The sequence below is a fragment of the Triplophysa dalaica genome, chromosome 24, assembly GCF_015846415.1.
Source record: "Triplophysa dalaica isolate WHDGS20190420 chromosome 24, ASM1584641v1, whole genome shotgun sequence".
In the NCBI taxonomy this organism is placed as follows: domain Eukaryota; kingdom Metazoa; phylum Chordata; class Actinopteri; order Cypriniformes; family Nemacheilidae; genus Triplophysa; species Triplophysa dalaica.
The window spans coordinates 1,757,099-1,778,062 of NC_079565.1; the positions used below are offsets into that span (position 1 = coordinate 1,757,099).

At 42.1% G+C, this 20,964-nt stretch overlaps 1 protein-coding gene across 1 annotated transcript; it reads right to left on the minus strand.

Annotated features, from left to right (window-relative positions):
- Positions 1–99: 99 nt before the first annotated feature.
- Positions 100–20,797, minus strand: si:ch211-272n13.3 (ankyrin repeat domain-containing protein 26). Its single transcript, XM_056739513.1, is given in 46 exon segments — positions 100–1,271; positions 1,353–1,398; positions 2,756–2,984; positions 3,093–3,328; positions 3,403–3,693; positions 3,771–3,912; positions 4,702–4,814; positions 4,934–4,974; positions 4,977–5,067; positions 5,176–5,253; positions 5,635–5,661; positions 5,859–5,952; positions 6,183–6,358; positions 6,457–6,609; positions 6,851–7,432; positions 7,554–7,940; positions 8,161–8,307; positions 8,413–8,596; positions 8,715–8,928; positions 9,032–9,173; positions 9,251–9,281; positions 9,595–9,783; positions 10,120–10,331; positions 11,410–12,183; positions 12,648–12,721; positions 12,817–12,894; positions 13,002–13,295; positions 13,630–13,674; positions 13,751–13,826; positions 14,074–14,123; positions 14,549–14,638; positions 14,889–14,973; positions 15,176–15,240; positions 15,345–15,492; positions 17,408–17,604; positions 17,775–17,832; positions 17,915–17,987; positions 18,090–18,126; positions 18,349–18,381; positions 18,553–18,710; positions 18,792–18,929; positions 19,035–19,141; positions 19,272–19,445; positions 19,528–19,642; positions 19,714–20,003; positions 20,497–20,797. Coding segments are annotated over 45 exon segments (7,026 nt in total). The 5' UTR covers positions 19,911–20,003; positions 20,497–20,797; the 3' UTR covers positions 100–1,116.
- Between the last annotated feature and the right edge of the window lie 167 nt (positions 20,798–20,964).

Below are 20,964 nucleotides of genomic sequence, written 5' to 3' on the forward strand. Positions count from 1 at the left end.
TTCATTATTCTAGACTGATTGGAGAAATACTGAAATGTTTGGATTACACATGTTTAAATGCAAAAAAAAAAAAACTGAAGCACACAGGTGAAACAGAGAAGATATTCTGGTGATACTGCACCATCAAACCCCTTTATTTTAGTGTTACTAAAATATACTTTTTCTCATTCTCTTCACGAAAAATATGTATTCCCTTTAATCTCGAGGTGAAAAATAACCTGGCCGTACCTTCATGAGATTCAGTCTAATGTCAAAATATATCCTGAGCTCAGCAGTAGCAGATCATTGTCTATTTCCGTTTCATTCAAGTATAGCATCTGTTTCCGCAAACAATATCATCTCCAAATCAGAGTTTTGTCATTTGAACTAAAAACAAGTTGAATATACAGTATTGCACAATAGTGTCAAACGTACCATCGTTATAACTTTGCAATAATATAAACAGTACAAATGTAACACTTTATAATATGCATTGACTAAAAAAACAGCCAAAATATATACACTGTAAACTAAAATCCACTTATAATACAACAGAACTCGCCTGTAACAGCATCAAAACACAACACTTACATCAGCACGTCACCTGTAGACCTCAGTGATGACCGCACAGTGACTAAATCATTTTAAATCACGGCCCGTTTGCTCCTGAGGCACAAAGTGCATCGTCACTTTACACTTAGTCATATAAAATCAAATCTGAAGCGTTGACACTTTGACCCTTTTGGGTCGTTGACATAAATGTTTCTGCAGCAATAATGTTTAAACTTCACCAGCGTTCTGACAGTTTTCCCATCACACAGAAATCTTTTCACTCATTTTAACTCCGTTAGACTTCACCAAAATATGTTTGTCTTGCTAAATTTTTTCATAAACTGCACGAGTCCCGACCAGCAGAACAAATACAGAGCAGTGTGGAGAAAATCACATTGTGCGCAACGTCCAAATATTTCATTCAAATTCAACCGCTATAAAAAAACCTTCAAGACATCAGCAGGAGTAAACTTACATAGACATGATGTTTTTAAACAGATTGCTGGCACTTTAAGAAGCACTTCTCCGTGTCAGAATGATCATGTTAGTGTTTATAGGGTTCACATTGTCTTGACTGACCCTGGATCAGATCATGTAGTTCTTCTTAAGCACCTCCAGGTACTGTTGAGTGGCCTTGCTCACAGGGTCCGGCTGTTCCAGGGTCAGATTGAGATTCTGAGAGCCCGATGCCGAGCCCACGGGTGACATACGGACAGAACCTCCCTCAAACTCTCCTGGAACTGAAAGAGAGTGAACTTTCAATGAATATACAAATGATTTTTAGTACGTTCATCCAGAATCATTTGAAAGGATGACTCACCTGTAGTCCAACTCCTTTGATATGTTTTTCTCAAGCTCTTTTTGCATCTGTAATGGAAACAACCAACATCAGATGAATGTGCCACGTTTCATTTATTTGATCTTAGTTTAATTATATTACAAACTGCTGACTTTATTGCCGTGTTTACATATGATTATAGAAAGAGCCTTTACTATATTACTACTTTTTCTAGTATGCTCAATCTATTGAATGAGATTTAAAGGGATAGTTCACCCTTAAATGAAAATATTGTCATCGTTTACTCAGCCTAGTGTCATTTCATGGCTGTAAACATTTTGTAATTTTAAATTCTGTAGAACAAAGAGAAAGATATTTGGAAGAATGTAAGCAATTTTCAATTCTGTGGCATCAATGACTGCCATAGTAGGTAAAATTTAATGGTAGTCAAAGGTGCCCCAGAACTGTTTGTGTTCCTAAATTCTTCAAAATATCTCACTTTGTGTTCCACGCAAAAAAAAGTTATTCCTACTATTGTAGTAGATGATGACACAGAACTGAATATTGCTATCATTCTTACAAATATCCTTCTTTGTGTTTGACAAGACATTTATACAGGTTTAAAACAACCTGAGGTTAAGTAAATGATGACAGAATTTTCATTTTTGTGCAAACTAACCCTTTAAGAATTGACAAAGAATTTGGCAGCTCGTATAATAGTTACGAACTGCCATGACATTGTCTTTCAAACCAAAATCAGACCTATTAAAATGTGCAGCATGCAACAAAACACAGTAAATACTGTACGCCTCCAATCCTCGTTCATTTCATTGCGTTCAACTTCCAAAAAAACGAAGCATTTTCATACAAAAATTTGATGCATACGCCTGAGACTTTTATCTAAAGCTTACTGTTGTGTACCCTAGAAAAAGACATGAAAGCAGGAGCAGAAAGTAAGAGTGTGCGTGTGAAATGTGTGTGTTCTGTAAATCAGGCATCAGCACACAGCTACACACCTGCTCAGGTATCAGGTTGAAGAGAGGACAGGTGAGAAACAGACTTTTGAGCAAGAAGCTGAAGAAATAAGAGGCAGGGGAGTCCAGAAAGCAGCCGTGAACAAAACACACCACTAGATTAATCATTACGCTTCTGAAGGAGAGCAAAGAAGTTTACTGGAGACATGAAAGAGTGAGTCCATCAACCTCTTTCTAACTTGTGCACGCCGCGCTGGGAAACCTGTTCATTGTGCCTTTTTCTGAATAAATAAATTACTCAAACACCGAGTTCGGTAAATCTGTCTCCTATCATATGAAACCCCCAAATCTTTAAAGCCAACCCCCGCACCATTTATTAGTAATTAGTTTAGGTTTAAAACGGTTGTTATTGTTGGTGGACATGAGAATGAAATGAATGATACTGTATGTGATGGACAGGCTCATCGCTCACCTTTGCCAGGTAGGCCTCTACGCTGTTGCTGTGGGCTTCTCCTACCGTACCCAGCAGAGAGGTTCCCAGACCCAAACTTCTGTTCAGCGGTCCTAGAGATGACCCGTACGCCACATCCAGAGCAGGACCTCCTAATCCGCCGTTGACGAAACTGCCTGTGAGCAGAGATTTACTGCGCTGTCTCTCGCTCTGGAGTTTAGCGTTAGCCTCTGCCAGCCTCTCATTCGACCTGCAGAATATGTTTAGAAAATGTGTATGTAGCATATAACTTGAAAAACGACGTCATCTCGAAAACAACGAGATATGTTGGTAGCAAGCGTGAGGCCACGCCCCTCACCTCTCTAGTTTAGAGGAGAAACTCTTCCTGAGCCGCAGCTCTTCTGTGTACAGTTGTTTGTAGCGCTCTAGCTCGGTGCGGCTGGAGTCTCTCTGCATCGAGCTGTCCTGCTGTACGCTGCGTGTGCGGCTCAGATCTGCCTCCAGATCCCGAATACGCTGTTCCAGGTGGGCACGCTGACTAGCTTCGTTAGCGGCTTTCATCTGCTCCAGAGCCTCCTGAGACGCGGCCTGCGTCTGATGGAAACAAAATCAAGATGAGATCAAACTTGACGAAAATGTGATTAAAAACAATCTCACATTGTGTGTACCTGCAGGAAGAGGTTGACCTCCTCCAGCTTGTGTCTGATCTCCTGCCGGGCTCTTTCCTCCGTCTCCCTGCGGTACTGTTCGGCCTGACTTTGGTCCATCACGCTGGCCTGCAGCTGTCTGCGCAGAACGGCCACCTCTTCCTCCAGCTGCCTGTTACTGCGCTCCAGCTGATCGTGGCTCCGGCTCAGAGTCTTCGCGGAAGCCAGCTTTTCCTTCAGCTGTCTGTTGGCCTCCTCCACTCGAGAGGAGCGTGACGCCTCCTGCTGGTACTGAGACTGAAGCTCGTCCACCTGTGAGGAGAATAGAGAGCGATCTTTCGACGCTAACACTCAATGCATGATGTGCTCTGCATGACGTGATGCTGTACCTTAGTCTTCATTCTACTGACCGCAGACTCCGCCTCCAGCCTGTGACTCACGTCTCCTCTGAAGCTGCCCAGAGGAGAGTCCAGATGTCCTGCGCCCTGTTCCCGCAGCTGTTTCTTTGCGCTCTTCACTAGAGTCTTCAACCTGACATACACACATGATGAACTGAGAGACATTCTACACGCCTTTCTGACACTTTTCTTTATGTGTTGATTTATTATTGGTTCATCATTTGAATTTTAGCTTTGACCAATCAGGGTTCAGAATGCTGATTTAACAGCACTAGAGCAGCACAAAAGACAAAATTGAGTTGAAGTCAACATGAAATCAAAGTGACAGATTCCTGGTCCTCCGTAATGCACATTATTCCACATATAAATAAAGGTTTTCTTTTCAAATTATTTTGTCCTTAAATATTAAAAATTAAATGCAAGTAATTAATTATAAATGTATTTTATTGAATGTAAACATTACATATAAATTCAATTATTACATATTTTTTCTCATAAGATAAAATATAAATATTATTTAAATGCATCTTATTATACATATTTTTTTCTTATTTAAATGAAATATTTTGCTCTTCCTGGGAAAAGCTATTTCATGTTTGACTTCAAACAAATAGGATATGTGCTGAATGTACCTAAGAAATTAACAAAACGGACAGTTCACCCCAAAAATAATAATCTATCATTATGTACTCACTCTTCTTTTTCTTCTTTCTCATTTTTGTACAGAACAGATCACTATGCTAGTCAATTTTGGGGTGAACTGTCTCTTTAAATTGACCCAAGAACACAACTTACCACCGAAGAAGGTTCTATTTAAAAAGCGAAGCACACTACAGGTGTCGCGAAGATGTGTACAGCTCCGTGCGTCCTCTATGTACTCAAACACGTCTACAGCTGCAGGGGTGAAAGGTTAAAGGGTCACCTGTACATTTCTTTCTGAAGCTCGGTGTTTCTCTGCATCTCCTGCTCCAGGCGGGTGTCCACTGACTTCTTCTGATCGGCCAGCTTCTTGCCTTTCTTCTTCTCGAGTTCCACCTGAAGGCATTTGAAAGGATAAGAAAAACATCACGTAAGCAATTCGACAAGCTTGTTTTTTATACTCAAATCTTGACTGAATGTTTTGTTCTGATTGGATGATTTCCTTTTCCAGGCACCTGATTGGTCAGTTCTCCTTTCTCCTTTTCCAGCTCGGAGAGCGGAGTCCCAGCCGTGAGCGGCTCTTTAGCTCCTCCTCCCACAGAGCATGTGAGTCCTGGGCATTGTGGGACATCAGACTCTGCTTTTGCACCTGAGCAGAGGACTGCATTTGTGATTATTTAAGAACAAACTATTTTTGTTCTCATCTTCACCTTTCTGTCATGTGCTTGTGTTTTTACATTGTCTGACTGATGGTTACCTCACGGTTGAGCTGATCTTCTAGTGTCATCTTACTGCTCTGTAGGTTTGTCACGAGATCCTCCAAGCGATTTCTGACCTGAACACACAAACACAAACATCTGTAGTCGTCTTGAAGATTCTTGGGAGAAATACATTAAATCACCACTTTCTTAACAAAACCCTTCATGCATATTAAGCTTTCAAAATCAAACCAACGCCAAAAGAGAAGACTGAGGATTGATTTCAGAGCAAAGGAATTTAATGAAAATGATCTCTGACCTGCAGAAAGACCGCCACCAAAAGAGAACAAATATTCAACGAACGACTAGAGAAAAACTACTGAAAGCAGTAAGATCAATTGAGTCATTTTGTTTTAGGCTGCAAGAACATCAGGCCCAGAAAAACTATCCATCGAGAGAAAGATCAAGCTCAAACGAATGAAAGGGACTAAAATCAAAGCTAGATGTTTGATACCAACCCCGTCTCCAGGTGAGAAATCTGACAGCTGTGAAAACAGGGACTTTACCATCAGTTTACATTAACCATGTCACCTCCTCTTTACACACTCTCTCTCTTTGCAATGTAACAACCAAAATTTTTCTACAAGTCCAAGTCTGTGTCATCACGGGTTAAATGAGGACATGTGTACAGCACAAAGCTAAAACCATGAGCTGTTATTGACTGATATCTGTCAGAACTCACCGCAGCTCCCTCCTGAGCACTCTTCTGCAGAACCTCCACACGGCCGGTCTGCTGTTTCACTGCGGCCTCCAGTCTGGCGTTCTCAATCTCCAACCTGAAATGATGTTAGAAATTCATTAAAGAGATACTTCACCCCAAAAATGTTGTCCTTTATTCACCGTCCTGTCATTTTAAACCTGTGTGAGAACACAAAAGAAGATATTTTGAAGGATGTCGGTAAACAAACAACACTGAACCCATTTCTCCAAATATCGTCTTTTGCGTCCCACAGAAGAAAGAGTCACATACATGTTTTGATTCAATTAATTTACTAGTTAACCGTACCTCTGCATGGCCTCCTCCAGCTGTTTAACCGTTTGCTCTTTGCTGGCAGACGCAGCCAGCACCTCCTCTAGTTTCTGGGAGGTGTTATACACCTCACGCTCTTTCTCGTCTAAAGTGTTTTTCAAGTGACTGACGCGTCTCTCAGCCTGGACGTGAAGATCTTCGGTCTCCTGAAGCTGAGACACAACACAACATCAAGCCACCTGTGTAACATGCAGTATTTTCCGTGATTGGATGGATTTCAGGAAGGAAGCATCATTTGATTGACAGGTACCTTCCCCTTTAGTCTGTCCAGTTCTTTCAGGGTGCGCGTCTTCTCCTCTTCCAGGTCGTTGCGGTACCGCGTGTTGACCTCCAGCGAGGCCTCGCACATGGAGAGCTTCTTCAGACTGTCGGCTAGATCTTGCTGGAGTTGTCTTAGAGACGCCTGATTAGAATTAAAACGTTTATTTATGATTTAAAAAAATAGTTTTTTCCTGCAGAACACAAATGAAGATTTTTTGAAGAACGTTGGTCACCAAACAACACTAATCCCCATTTACTTCCATTGTATAAACACAAACCATTTCTCCAAATATTTTCTTTTGTGTTCCACTGAAGAAAGAGTCACACAACGGTTTACGACCACATACGTGTGAATAAACGTTTATTTTTAAACAGGAAATGACCTCTCTCTCGCTCTTCTCCTGCTCTAGTTTATAGTTCTGTTCTCGCAGCTCTCCATTTGTTCTGGCCAGATCTTTGCTTCTCTCCTCCACCAGATGAACTCTCTCCTCTCCATCCGCCCGTAACTGATTCAGCATCTCGGTGAAGTTGTGCTGGACGTCCGTCACGACCTTGTCTTTCGCCGATCCCTTGTTGAACGCCTCCTCCAGCTTCTGACGCAGCAGGGCGCTCTCGCTCTGAGTCTGGGCAAGCCTCTCCTGCACAGCTTCCTGTTTGGCCGCTGCGCGACTGGCCTGCTCGCGTTCGCTCAGTAACGCCGCCTCCAGTTCTTTGAGTTTGGTCTGGGCCTGGTCTCTCTCTCGAGCCAGCGCCTCCAGCAGCACGCCCTTCTCAGTGATGGCCAGAGAGCTGCGATGACACTCGTTCTCCAGGCTGTTGGCACGCGCCTCTGCTTTGCTGAGTTTCTGGGAGAGGGATTGGATGGTGTCTCGCTGGGCGTTGGACCCGAAGATGTTTTTCTCCTGAGCACGCTGGTGTTCCTCGCGGTCTCGCTGGAGTGTGCGCTCTGCGTCTGTGCGTGAGGCCTGATAGATTTAACAAAAACACAATGAGATCGGTTAGGTACCAAAAAAGATATAATCACCATGCTCCAATTTTTCCTTTTTGGGGTTCAAAGTAAACAAACGAAAGGTTCTGGACTATGACCTGACATCTTTCAGCCTCCTGCAGCGCCCCCTGCAGTCGGGCCCTGCTCGCCTCAGCCTCTACCTCCAGCTGCTGCCTAGTTTGTCTCTCGTGCTCCAGTTTGGCGCTGATCACTGAGCATTCGGCCTTGAGAGCGCTCAGCTGACCGTTATACTGGAAAACGGTCTGGGCTAAAGCCTCCTCGCTCATTTTCTGGTCCCTACGAGCATCCTCCAATCTCTCGCGCAGGGCGTCTCTCTCCTCGGCCAGCCGAGACTCTTCCTGCCGGCTGTTGGACTGACAGCGGTCCAGCTCGGACCGAGCGCCGTTCAGATCGTCCTGAAGGGTTCGGTTCTGCTGCAGCAGCTCACGCTCACGGTCCGAAGCCTCGGTCAGTTGGGACACGGCCTGAGCACATTATTACATTTGTTTAAAAGAAACGTGTAACAGGTCATAAACCGCTAGCAGAAAGGTTTCTCAAGTACAGGGAAGATCAGTGGGACCCAGAAATGCAAAAATGCTTGTATAATACTACCTTATATGAAAAGACCAGTAAATGTTTGTCTTTAAGACCATTAGAAACATCAAGTTCACTTTAAACCAGCAGTGGCTATTATTAAAGCCGTACCTCATTACTCTTGTTGAGGTTTCGGAGGTTTTCCTCCTCGATGTCCTGCTGCTTGCGCAGGTGGTTATTGAGTAACTCCTCCTGCAGGGTGCGAGCGCTGCGTTCATGAGACAGGAGACGCTGAGTCTCCTCTCTGTCCTCCTCCAGCTAAACACATAACACATCAGCATAATGAACATGACTTCATTCAACTTAAGGAACGCCTCTGGACTAGATCGAGATGGTGGCTGGTTTAAACAGATGATTGGTCACCTGTTTGATGCTGTTTTTCAAAGCTCTGATCTCCAGTTCCAGACTCCGGACCTTCAGCTCGGCTTTGTGTCGCTCCTCGGCTTCGTCACGCTGCTGCTCCTCCTTCCTCTGGAGCTGCTCGCGGGTTTTATTGTAAAGCATCAGGGCGCTCTGATGTTTTTCCTGCTCTTGTCTCAGCAGGAACCTTCAGGAAAGAGAGCCGTTATGAGAGAGATGTTGATACACCGGACACAGAGTAAATCGGATCCATTGATACATCGTCAAATAAAAAAATGGAATTGTGGGTATGCAGCTGAGCTCACTTGAGATTGTTCATGTCGGTCTCCAGCTCCAGTTTGAGATGTTCCAGGCTGGATTTGCCATTTCTCATCTCATCCAGTAGAATCCTGAGCTCACTGCGTTCTTGCTCCAGCTGTAACGTCTTTTCCGCCTGGCGGCCGTGTCTGTCTCGCTCTCTCTGGATGGTGCGCTCATACTCGTGAAACATGTTCTGTAGTTTCACAACGCTCACTGAATCTGCACCAAAAATACGAGATTCACAACCAGATCTGTGCTCTCAGGTGAACATCATTGCTGTCACGGAAGACTTCTCATTTATGATTTTCGGAGACGGACTCACCCAGATAGCTCGAGTCCAGCTGTTTGAAGAGCAGAGAGGCATTACGGTATCCAGATGCTGGCGTCTCCAGATCCTCAGTGGCTGTGTCTGAAGACTGGGTGAGATCTTCAAAGTCATCGGCCATCTCCAGCTCTCCAGCAGTCTGTGTCAGGAACAACTCTGAATCAACATTGACACGTTTCAGAGGAGGCATACAGCGCTTGAGTGAATGAAGCTCACCTGCTCTTTCCTACGCCTTTGAGATGGCGATCTGTCAAAAGAGAGAAGAACAAACATGGTCATTACCAAAACCAGACAAGACCGGTCTCATGGAGAGCACGTTTGGTGCTCCAAATGCACTTGAGGATATAATGCAGTATTCTTTATAACAACTGAGATGATACCTCCACTCACACACAATCTTTAGTGCTTGTGAGGAATTCTGTGAAATATATTTAGTCACATCAACGTCATTTATATGTTTTGTATAGTTGTATATTTTAAATGACAGTTTATATAGTTGCATTACATAACAAATCAATTCAAACGTATAGTTATTTATATAATAAATACTGCATGTATACCTCCTGTCCTCCTCTGACAGCTCACTTAAAGTACTATCATCAAAGACAGAATCAAGGTCTCCGTTACGGTGGCTCGTAGGTCGGGAGGGGTCGGCCTGAGCGGGGGGAGCTACACGGAGGTTTCTCGCTGGGCTATCTAACATTCTCTTTTCCTCCTTTTCCTCATCATGTGATGGAGCCCTGTTACTGCTGGAGGGCATAAATCTCATCATGACTTTGAAATGAAAAAGGTAACATTACAAAACAAAGGTACCTGAATATACTGTGTACAAACTGCAAACTTTGTTTATAGGGTTTCCACAAAACATCTATCAGCTGTGGTCGTTTGCTAAAAGCTTTAAAAGGAACAAAACCTGTTTATAACTCGTTCTTGTATAGAAGATATTTTGAGAAATGTCTCAGTGGTTTGTGTCTATAAAATGGAACTCCATGGGGTTCAACATTGCCAACGTTCTTCACAATATCTTCTTTTGTGTCCTAAACTGAAAGTGTATTAAAAATATGGTTTTCTATGAACATATTTACCTTCTTGAACTTCTTGTCAGGTGTCTTGGTGAAACACTACCCTGTTTTCTGTCACCAGTGGTTCTGTCCTGAGGTTTTGGGTTGCCAGAGTTGGTGTCGGTTTTCTTTCCTTTTCCTCGATCAATTTCATCTGGTTCTCTGGATCCTCCATTATCCCACAAACCAACGTTCTGATGTCCTCCTCTCATATCATCCGCCTTCTCCTTACCAACCTAAAATACAAGATATTAAAAGAAAGGGTTAAAAGATATGCTATGTGCTTAACACATATAATATATATAAACATGTATATACAGTATCCTTTATATAATGCATTTCTGAAATTTAAAAAAAGTTTAGATTTTAAATAAGTTCTTGGAGATGTGTATGAATGTACGGTTAAAAGAGTTAGATGGTCATGCCAAACATAGTAACAATGAAAAAAAAACATCACCTACAAAAGACAAACTCCAAACACAAACACAACATGTCTTCTTTTCTTGTAAAAAAGAAGCTCAGATGACAAGAAACACTTCAAGCCGACATCAACAGAGAAGTTTCACTCAGAAATGTTTGTAAAGAAGCTTCTCTGTTGAGACACATGATGAAAACACAGACTAACAGGAGTGTGACAGATCTTCAGGAAAGTGAGGAGATCTTCAGACGCGTGACAGATGAGGTGCGGACTGACGCCCGTGTGCCGTCTCAAGGGGATCATTTGACACCAGCACAAAACATAAACTGATGAATATTTAATATTGTAACACACAGTAAAAATGCTGTTGAGGTCAAGACAGATGGACAAATGAAAGACCCCATGAAACGTAAAGGTTTTGAGGCTTGTGGTCTTTGTCTGTTAGAAAGTTGAAACAAAAATAAATAATCGTTTGTATGTGACTCTTCTTCTGTGGAAAACTAAAGGAGATATTTTGAGAAACGTCTGTTTAGTTGTGTAGTTACCAATGTTCTTCAAAATATCTTCTTTTGTGTTCTGCGGAAGAAAGAAAGTCATAAAGTTTTTGAATGACGTGAGGGGGAATAAAATCAAAACTATCCCTTTACGCTCCTAGACCTTTTTTTTAGAAAAACCTTGCGCTCAACAAACCCTTTCAAGGGGTCTTTAAAGACATGAAAATGTTAATGATTTGAAAACACAGTTCAAATCATTACTGACATAGGCAGGAAACAGTCAGGAGCCGGTCAGTAAAACAAGAGGAGTTTGTCCTTGGAGCACACACTTAAGGCAAAGGAAAATAAAGACTTTATTCTTTTCACAAACTACTGGAGACTCGTCCCGCTCTGGTGTCCTACCTCATATCTGGACTTCCGCAGGCCCTCCTCAACCTCATCAGAGTCAGAAGAGGGCATGTTCTGAATGTTAGGTGGGACGTCTGGCTCAACAGCATCTAGAGATTGGGTTCTGAGGCATTCATCTGCTTTTTCATCAATGTTTTCTGATTTTGATGGACTCTTTTTGGCTTTTGCTTTGGTTCCACTTCCTGCAGACAAATCTCCATCATCATCATAAGAGGAACAGTCCACTCGGTTGTCTCGGCTGATGGTAGGATGATGCTGATCACTGGAAAGGTTGTCCTGATGAAGGTCGTCACTGATCTCATCACTCACGGCTCGCTGGACACCTTCCGCAGGTTCTTCATACTGTGAGTCTTCCAGGCCAGACTCCCTTTGCTCAAGAATTGGCAAAAGTATGGCACTTCTCGACCGAGCGGTGGGACGCACTATTGGCTCGTCCTCTTCCTCACTGGAATCTTCAACATCAGCTTCCTCTTCTTCTGTAGTGTCCACCTCTTCGTCTCCCTTAGCTTCTTTTCCGTCTTCCTCGTCTTTCTCCAAAAGATCACCAGTCTCCAGTTCTCCAAACCTCTCTTTCAGTTCAGCAGTCACATTTTTATATTGGGATTTGGTCTCCTTCTTTTCACTCTCCACCCAGATCTTCTCGTATCGTTCTTCCCAGGGAGGGTCACTAGCGTTCATCCTCTCCTCCTCCTCGGGAGAGGCTCGAGAGGGATCCCGGTTATACGGGCTACATACATCTACAGAAGATGCTGGTAAAGTCTTTCTGGCCTTCGTTTGCACAATTGGACAAAAGATACAACCAACAATGAAACACCAAACACATCTCTCAAGGACTTCAGATGGAACTTGACATGAATGTTTTACACAACAGTTTATTCACAGAGATCTCTCATACTTCAAATTAGAACACAGTAAAGAAAAATAGAAAAAACATCCTATAAAGGGCTCACATTATGCCTAATTTTGTGTTCAAATATGCAGGGTGTCAAAGGTACAGTAGCACAAAAAGCATCATGAGCGAAACCAAAATATTTAAAATCCTAACATGGGCCCTTAAATGTCTCACAGCATGAATTAATCTCGCAAACCAGGATGGCAAATGAAAAATAGGTCATAACCTGAGCATGTAATAACATGAAAGACAAGGCAAATCCTTAAAGAGCCCTGAAGCTAAAGCTGAACCCAACCTTTAATGAATCATCTTGACAAGAGGTGGAGTTCAGTCTACCTACCTGATCTTCGTGTTCGCTAGCGTCTAAGTTGCTGTCACTTTCATCATCTGCTGCGTTGTGTTCCTGCCGAAGAGCTAAAGCGAAAACTTCCATTATACCTTAATATAAAGTACATTAATACAGATGTGCACTATCCTGAAAGTCACTCTGGCAAGCAGATGAAATTTACCTGTGTCAGACTGTGTGATGTTTGGCGGTGGATTTGTTATCTTGGCTGGACTGGAGGCGTCTGTATCCCAGTCAGATTCTACATAGTATTCATCACATCAGGTTAATTTATTAGTATTTATGATGTACATTCATTTCAAACACCTTCTTATATTCAGAAATTGACATCTTGTGTTCAACATGTACCTTCACTCTCCGGCCTTTGATTTGAGTCCAGGCGGAGGCGTGGCAGTACGCTTGGCTTCGAACTGGCGTCTGTGTTGAGAGATCGTGGGCTGGGTAGAGGCGGTGTGGTTGAGGGTTTTAATCTCTCCAGATGCGTGTCTTTAAGTTCTCTTATGTCCTCCTCCTGCTCCTGGGGGATAATGGGTTTCTCGTCGACTGGCGGGTCTTCGCATACAGGTTCCTCCTCCAGCTTAAATACGGGAAAATTCTTACTGGCCTTACTGGCAGTGCTGGCAGAGTCCCAGTCTGAAGCATCTGTAAGAAGCAGCGAGATTCTGCACTAAAAGATTGCTTCATAAAAATATATATAATAAAGACAATTTACATATAGCAGCTCTCTTAAAGAGCATAATTCCATGTCCGCGCTAGCAAGCAACTAATTTATTTACAGAAGCAACAGAATGACGGAGCATGTGTGCTAAATGCTAGGCATCAGCAGAACTATAAACAGGTACACGAGTGCTTTAATATCTAACCTGAAGGGCGATGTGCTTTAAATGAGACAAACACAAGAACACAAGCACATCAGACAGTAAAATGGTTAGACCGATTCAAGAAAGTCAGAGAAAAGCAGAGACATGAAAAGCACCTTCAAGATCATCAGCATCCCCCAAACCCAGTTCTTCAATTAGATCTGTAAAAGGAAAGATGGGTTTTAAATGAGAAAACTGAAATCTTACACTATATTATAATGCAAAATCTGTATTTACCTGTTTTCTTAGCAGCTTCTTTCCTCTCCATCACCTTGTTGAGAACAGACACTGGCGCCCTTTTTATCACTTTAGGCTGCAAAGAGTAAATTAATTTCATATTAAACTTAAATGTCTGTATACGAAGAAATTACATTTCTTATTTCCATTAAAAATATATCTATATCTAATTTCTGATGGAATATGCAACATTCAAAATCAAACAGACAGAAATGACATCACTATCGTATCCTGAATTGTGATTGGTCCTCTCACTTACCTATGTTTGAATTCTAATTTGTGATTGGTCATGTTTACTTAAATCTACTTGAAAAGACGCTTACCGGTATTTCCAACTCCTTTTCTTCCTCATCATCTTCTTCATTTCTAACATCTGAAATGCATCAGGACACAATGTTTTACAAAACTTTACTTTAACAAGTAGCATGAATTTTAACACAGGTCTCCATGAAACAGATGTGCAGGCATGCACATGCAGGAATGGAGGTCGCTTTAATGCCTATGAGGGGGCGTGAGAGCGAACAAATGCATACAAATCTTTTTCTGCAACAGTTAGGTGTTAGTTGTTTATCTTGTTAACATGTAATGGACCATCTCCCCCGTTAGCAAGTATTAGCGGAGCATCATCAAAATTTAAAGTCTCCTTGCAACATGCCACGAACGCAGATGACAACATGTGAAATCTGAGAATGCAAGAACAGGATGTTATTGCGACGGCTGTAACAGAGATGCTACAGGGGATTATGGGTAATGAGCAATCCAGAATGACAACAGCCAACCATGATGCAGAATGCCTACCCACAGTCTTGCAGCCTCCTGACTGGTCTACACTTCCAAATAAATTAACATTCCTCCCTCGCTTTACAAAGGAGGGAACGTATAAGAAGTCTACAAAGAAATTTAATAAGATAATGAAATGCAACTCTAAAAATAACCCACGCCGTGCATTTCTCGACGCAGCATGTACAGTCAAAACTTTCATTACGCAAAGCCATGGACAATGTCAATATTTTCTGCATATATTTTTAAGCATGAAATGGTTGCAGAAGGCAACAGAGGAAAAGTTATAATTGCATATTAAAATCCAATAATAAAGTAAAAACAGAAAAGAAAATCTAATCTGGATGGGTTTACACACCTTCAGGGTTCTCCTCACACACATCGGACATGGATCGGTGTGGTTTGGCAGGAGGATGCTTCTTTGTTGGGCTCTCAGAAGCCGACTGAAATGAAAGAAATTACATAACATGATTAAAAAATGTCATCACCCATAGAATAATTTGTCATACTTTGCCATCACAACCTAACATCACTCCCTGCAGTTCCATAATCAACCACTAGGGTCATCTTGATAACCATCGGTTAAGATGCCTGTCTTCATTGTGAGTGTGATTACAACCAGCTCTGTTTTAACCTATCATATACCTCTGAGTCCCAGGGAGAGTCGTTGTGTTCGTCGTCCTTCTCAAGACCCAACTCTGAAAGGAAATCTGGAAAAAAAACAAGAAGAAGATATGAAATCACACAGCTATGATAAATATAACATTACATCACTGCAATATCCTAAATTGTCAAATAGGTAAGGTAAAGTTACCTCTTGGTTTTTCTTTGGTGGCTTCACCGTTTTGAGGATTATTACACAGGTCCTCCAGTTCTTTCTTCTCATCCTTTTCTTCTTCTGCGTCCTCCTCCCCTTCTTCTTCTTCGTCATCCTCCTCTTCATCATCTGTGAATGATTCCTCCTGTTTAAAGAAATCAAAACAATACAAACTCAACAATGTTGTTAAAGCAAGCAGAGCGAGCTGGAGAACAATCAGGGTTTGTTTTGGTTACATACGTAAAACAACATTTAACATTAAGGAAAGCAAGAGTGGAATGCGCCAGGACAGATGTCAAAGACGCCTTATTAGCTACACAGCTACCACGTCTAAAAGCTAAAGCAACAAACCACACATCAACACATTTGAGCTCTGGCTATTCTAATCATCATCTCCAGAGTACCTGCAGGGACCTTCGCTTTACAATTCTCTCTTCCGTTACAGATTCATGAACACAGTTCTGCTCCACGTCTTCTCCATCGGAATCAGAAGTGAGATCGACGTCATCTATGACTGTGTGGGGAATTTCTTGTGGAGCTGGTCCTTCAGTAAACTCCACAGAAATGTCACCTTGGACAAAGTAATCTGTGTTTTTACTTTGAGGAAAGTCATGATATCCAGATTTAAATGCGTTTGGCGGTTGATTCAAATCCTCTGATGGTAACGGACTGTATGGATTAGAGTTTAAGATCATCTCTGTGTTGGTCTGTGGTTGGCATTCATCTTCTAGCGACAACGAATCGTTGTCACTGACGTCTGAGTTTTGACCCATTTCGGAAACTCTGACCGTGCCACTCGCAAAATCATACTGCATTTGATTCACCCGACTGTCTGATTCTTTACTAACATCCTCATCCTGACTCCTGTCATTTATGCTTTGATCTTCATCGCTCTGATCTTCACAACCAACAATCATTGACACGGGTATGGCTTCACTGTCATCATTCTGATCTGTGTGGACAGATTCTTCATGTGTGGTAATGAGCTCAGCAGGTCCTAGCAAAGGGCAAAACTCTTTAATGTCCAATGGTTTATCTACATCACTTTTCTCTGAGCCAGACCCCCAGGAGATCTCCGGGCTCTCCGGTTTCTTGAGTGCCAGCAGTGCCAGCAGTGCCGTTGCCAAGTTTGGTGGCTTCTTGGTTTCAACTTCACCCTCTTCTTCCACATCATCCCAATTATCGTCGTCCTCTGCAGTATATGTAACCTTAGATGTTGTAGTAGGAATGTCGTGGCATTCAGGAGTACTTACTTTAAGATCTGCCACACATTTGAGTGGAACGTCATCATTTTCGTTGGGTTGCTGTTCAAATGTTTGGGTTTGTGAAGCCATCCCTTCAATTCTCATCAGGTCTTTATCTTCGTCATCATCCCAATCATCTTCATCACCTTCATGACTCAGATTTCTCTGTAAGGACATGTTGAACTTTGCAGGTTTTGGACTGTCGTTGGCATTCTCATTTTCATCCTCATCAGAGAATCTCGCCTCAACCCTGACAGCTGACACGAGGCAGTCATCTCCTAAATGAAGAAGCCCTGGAATTGAACCTTCATAAAGCGAAGCTTCTTGGTTCTGAGAAATATCTGCTGAAGTCTCTTGCTCTGCATGTTCTCTGTCTTTCAAGGCGTTCGTTTCGTTTCCATCAGTCATATTTTTAATTTGATCAAGATCTGATGCACAGAGTGCCTCTGGAGTTAATTTAAGAACATCTATTGTCCTACAAGGGACAGCATCTTCTTCCTCATCTTCACCCTCTTCTTCATCTTCGTGCTCAGAAATATCATCATCTTCTTGATCTTCATTTTCATCATCATCTTCACTGTCTTCTTCATCATCTTCTTCCTCCTCTTCACAATCATCATCTTCATCCTCATCTTCGCCATCCTCCTCAGATTCCTCCTCTGGACTTTCACTGCCATCCATATCTAGATTGCTACCAGAGGGCAACTCGCTGTGCCCACCTGCCCCATCAGGATGAAATTAGTGGAATGTTCGGAAAAAGGAAAAAAGAGGAGAAGAGTTAGAACCTGTTCCAGACAAAGACACAGTAAGCGTTACCTTATAAGTGTTGCTGAAGGGGCCAATGCTCATCTGGGATGGGTGAGGTAAAGAAGCAGGTGAGGGTGCTACGGGGAGTTGGGCGGATGTGCTGCGGGAAGGGAGGGGTCGGGGCAGCGGTGGATATTTTGCAGCTTTCCCCTCACTCTCTGACTCTGATCCGCTCCAGGATTTGTCTGGATCTTGATTCGCTATGTCTACAGGCAAAGACATTATAAGCCAAAACTCAATATGCCTTGTAGGTTAAAGAGCCGTTCACCTCACGAGGTGGACTGACTTGTATTTAAGGAACTATGCTACAAGACAGGGCCTTCAAAACACTGCACAACCACGACCCCAAAACATCATCACAGAAGCTTAGATTTACCCTCGATCTTCTCTTTTTTGGAGGCAGGAATGAGTTTCTTCAGGTTTACTTTTGGTTTCTGTGAAAAAATATGACATAAATTATAATCACATGTATTCAAAGTGTTTAGCATGTATGCTTACGACAGAACTGAGAAATACCTTTGGGCTAAAGTCTAACTCCTGATCATCATCTGATGAAGGCCACGAGACTGCAGCTCCACTTTTTGATGCCCTTCAATTAAAAAAACAAGGTTTGATACATTAAAGCATTTGCTGTTGTAATCTCTAGAGCTGTTATCACTACTGTCTGACAGATCAATACACTTTATCTTACCTACTAATAGAGTCAGTGCGGGAAATTTCCTCTGTATCTGAAGCGAGAAATGCAAGACAGATTAACTCAGATTGTGTCATATATATATATACTGCATGCGCTGCTAAATACATGACCAAAAAGACTGCCTGAAAAGTTTTGTTGTTTGAACGTAAAAGATAGAAATCTAACTACAGATGCTTTTTCTCTGGTAAAGGGAGAGCAAAATTAACCCCCATTTTTTTTTTCTCATCATGTTGTGTTTAATCTACATACACACCTTTCCCCGCACCTGCAACACTGCATCCTGCAGCTATGATGAGTGTGATATAACAATGGAAACACAACTATTCAAAACACTCCAGGTTATACTGCAGACTACTGTGACACTGACATGTAATACCATACATACTTGTGAGCCTGGACGAGACTAAAATAAACTGATATCATCAACAGCTACATGGGTAAACTCAAAAATTCTTACCATCTTTATCCAGAGCTGGTCCTCCCAAATTCAAACCAGCCCCAACACTGCCTGGGCTGCCCAGCATGGACGTTCCTCTCTTTATACCGGCAGTAAAATGGGAAGGAGACTGCAGAGATTTTCTCTTGGTTCCGTGCTCAATAATCAGATGAGAACAGCTACAGCCAACAAGACGATTACGGATATAAGCTCCAGTGAATGAAAGCTTCAAACATTTCTGTTTAAGCGATCAAACTTACGCGTGGTGTCCGTTCATGACAGCATAATCATCAGACGACCATCCTCTATTGTCCTTCGCTGTGATGTCAGCATCGTACTGGAGGAGCAAACGCACCATGCTGATCTGACCATTGCATGCTGCTATCATCAACACAGACCTGAGCAAAGAAGACATTGAATGTTATGATAAGAGTTTTGTTTTGACCTAACCACACAAAAACATACATTTGAAATGTAGATAAATAGATTTTTCGATGTCTTACCGCTGCTCTTGGTTCTTCACATTGACATCTGTTCCTTCTTTCAGAAGAAGCTCCGCCATGTCCGCGTGATTGTCCATCACTGCCAGCATCAATGGAGTGTTTCCATCCTGTCCATCAAACAAAAGAAAACACGTTAGCTTTCAGTGAGCAATACAATTCTTTCACGTCTATAAATGCATACTGCTATTTGGCCCTGACTAAAAGAAACCTAATGTGGTTTCCATGCCTAATTTTTACCTTGTTCTGGGCGTTGATGTTGGCCGCTTGTTCCAACAGCTGCATGGCCACCGGTAGGGAAGGGATGCGGGCGGCCAGGTGCATTGCTGTGTTTCCATTGATGTCCACCAGGTTTGGGTCAGCTTCATGTTCCAGGAGCAAAGACACGCAGCGGTCATGCTCACACTGAACCGCCTTCCAAGCACCGAAAAAAACATAACCAGTGAACAATAATGCAAAAAAAATCTCATACCTACTAAGAACAAACAGACAGTACCTTCATTAAGGCGGAGCGGTTCTGATTGTCACATAAGTTTAGTTTCACTTTGTTGTCCACTAAGAACTGAACCACAGCTATGTGTCCGCAGGCACAAGCGATGTGAAGGGCAGTTCTGCAGTCAAAGAGGATTATGTGAATGTGATTTTAAGACAAGTTAAATGTTTCTTATATATCAAGCATTACCTGTTTTCTTTGTCCAGCTGGTTTAAATCGTTCTTTTTGGCCAGCTGTCTGAGTTTGGCCACATCTCCACTGCACGCAGCCTTATGTACCTTTCCGAGGTCTTTCTCCTTCACATCATAGCTGGCTGAAAGCACGCTCCCTGTCTCAGACTGGCTAGGAGAACCCTTCTTTTTCTTGAAGTTAAATATTTTCTTCATGGCCACGTCGCATTTCCCTCAGCCGATCGGAGTCTACCTGAGGTTCAGGTACTGATCACCTCACACGTCTCATTCATCCTCTAAAAACAAATCCTGCAAAGAGGATTAGAGTTATTTAATAATGACACAGAGGCAACCTGTTGCATACATGTTGAGCCAGAGCTCCTTGTGCTAATTCTGTTTGATCATATGACCTATAAAACCTATATTATTTATATTTACTGTTTATTATACAGACATCTAGCCTGGCTCTCCTTCTGAAAGAACTGTAGTGGTATCATATGATAACACTACGGTACTCTAAGAGTCCTTTATAAACCATAATATTGACATTCTACTTCATGATACTACAATTCAAGAATGTCATTAAACTGCTATGGTTAATTTCTTAGATTCTATACATACTAAACGAGATACTCGATAAGAAAGAGAAACTTTAATATTATCGTATAACGTTTAAAACACTGTTTTTAAATATAAAGAATGCAGATTTATTTATATTTACAAAAGCCTATAATCTCACACTGATCAGCTCATTTTGACACGTTAATCTCAACCAAACGCAACGACGTCGATATAAACTCACCAAACGTTACATTTTCGTTTTAATGTAGATCGTCTGTTCACCAGAGTTATTTTTAATGAAAAAGAAGAACAATTTCAAAATAATATTTAGTATTGAGGAGGACGCATCTGGTTTCCTCAGAACGCTGAGCCGTTTACGATGTCGATGCTAGCAAGCTAGTTGCTTCAGTTACCATGGCAACAGTGCGATCGCTAAATTACTCATATTTCATTATCGTCGTACTACATCAAGGATTAATAGGACATTTGAGAATTTTTATGTTTTTATTTAAGCTTGTTTAACTCTGTTTTGGTGCTTAAATGTGTGAATGTCTTTAAATACGGAGCTTGTTATCTTCGACCCGAGTTTCCACACGGAACGACATAGGCGGAACAGGAGGGAAAGGGTGGAGCTTTAAAACGTCCTCATCGTCCATTGGTCGATTTGAAACGATTGACAGACATATGTATCCTCTAATCAAAACCAAGT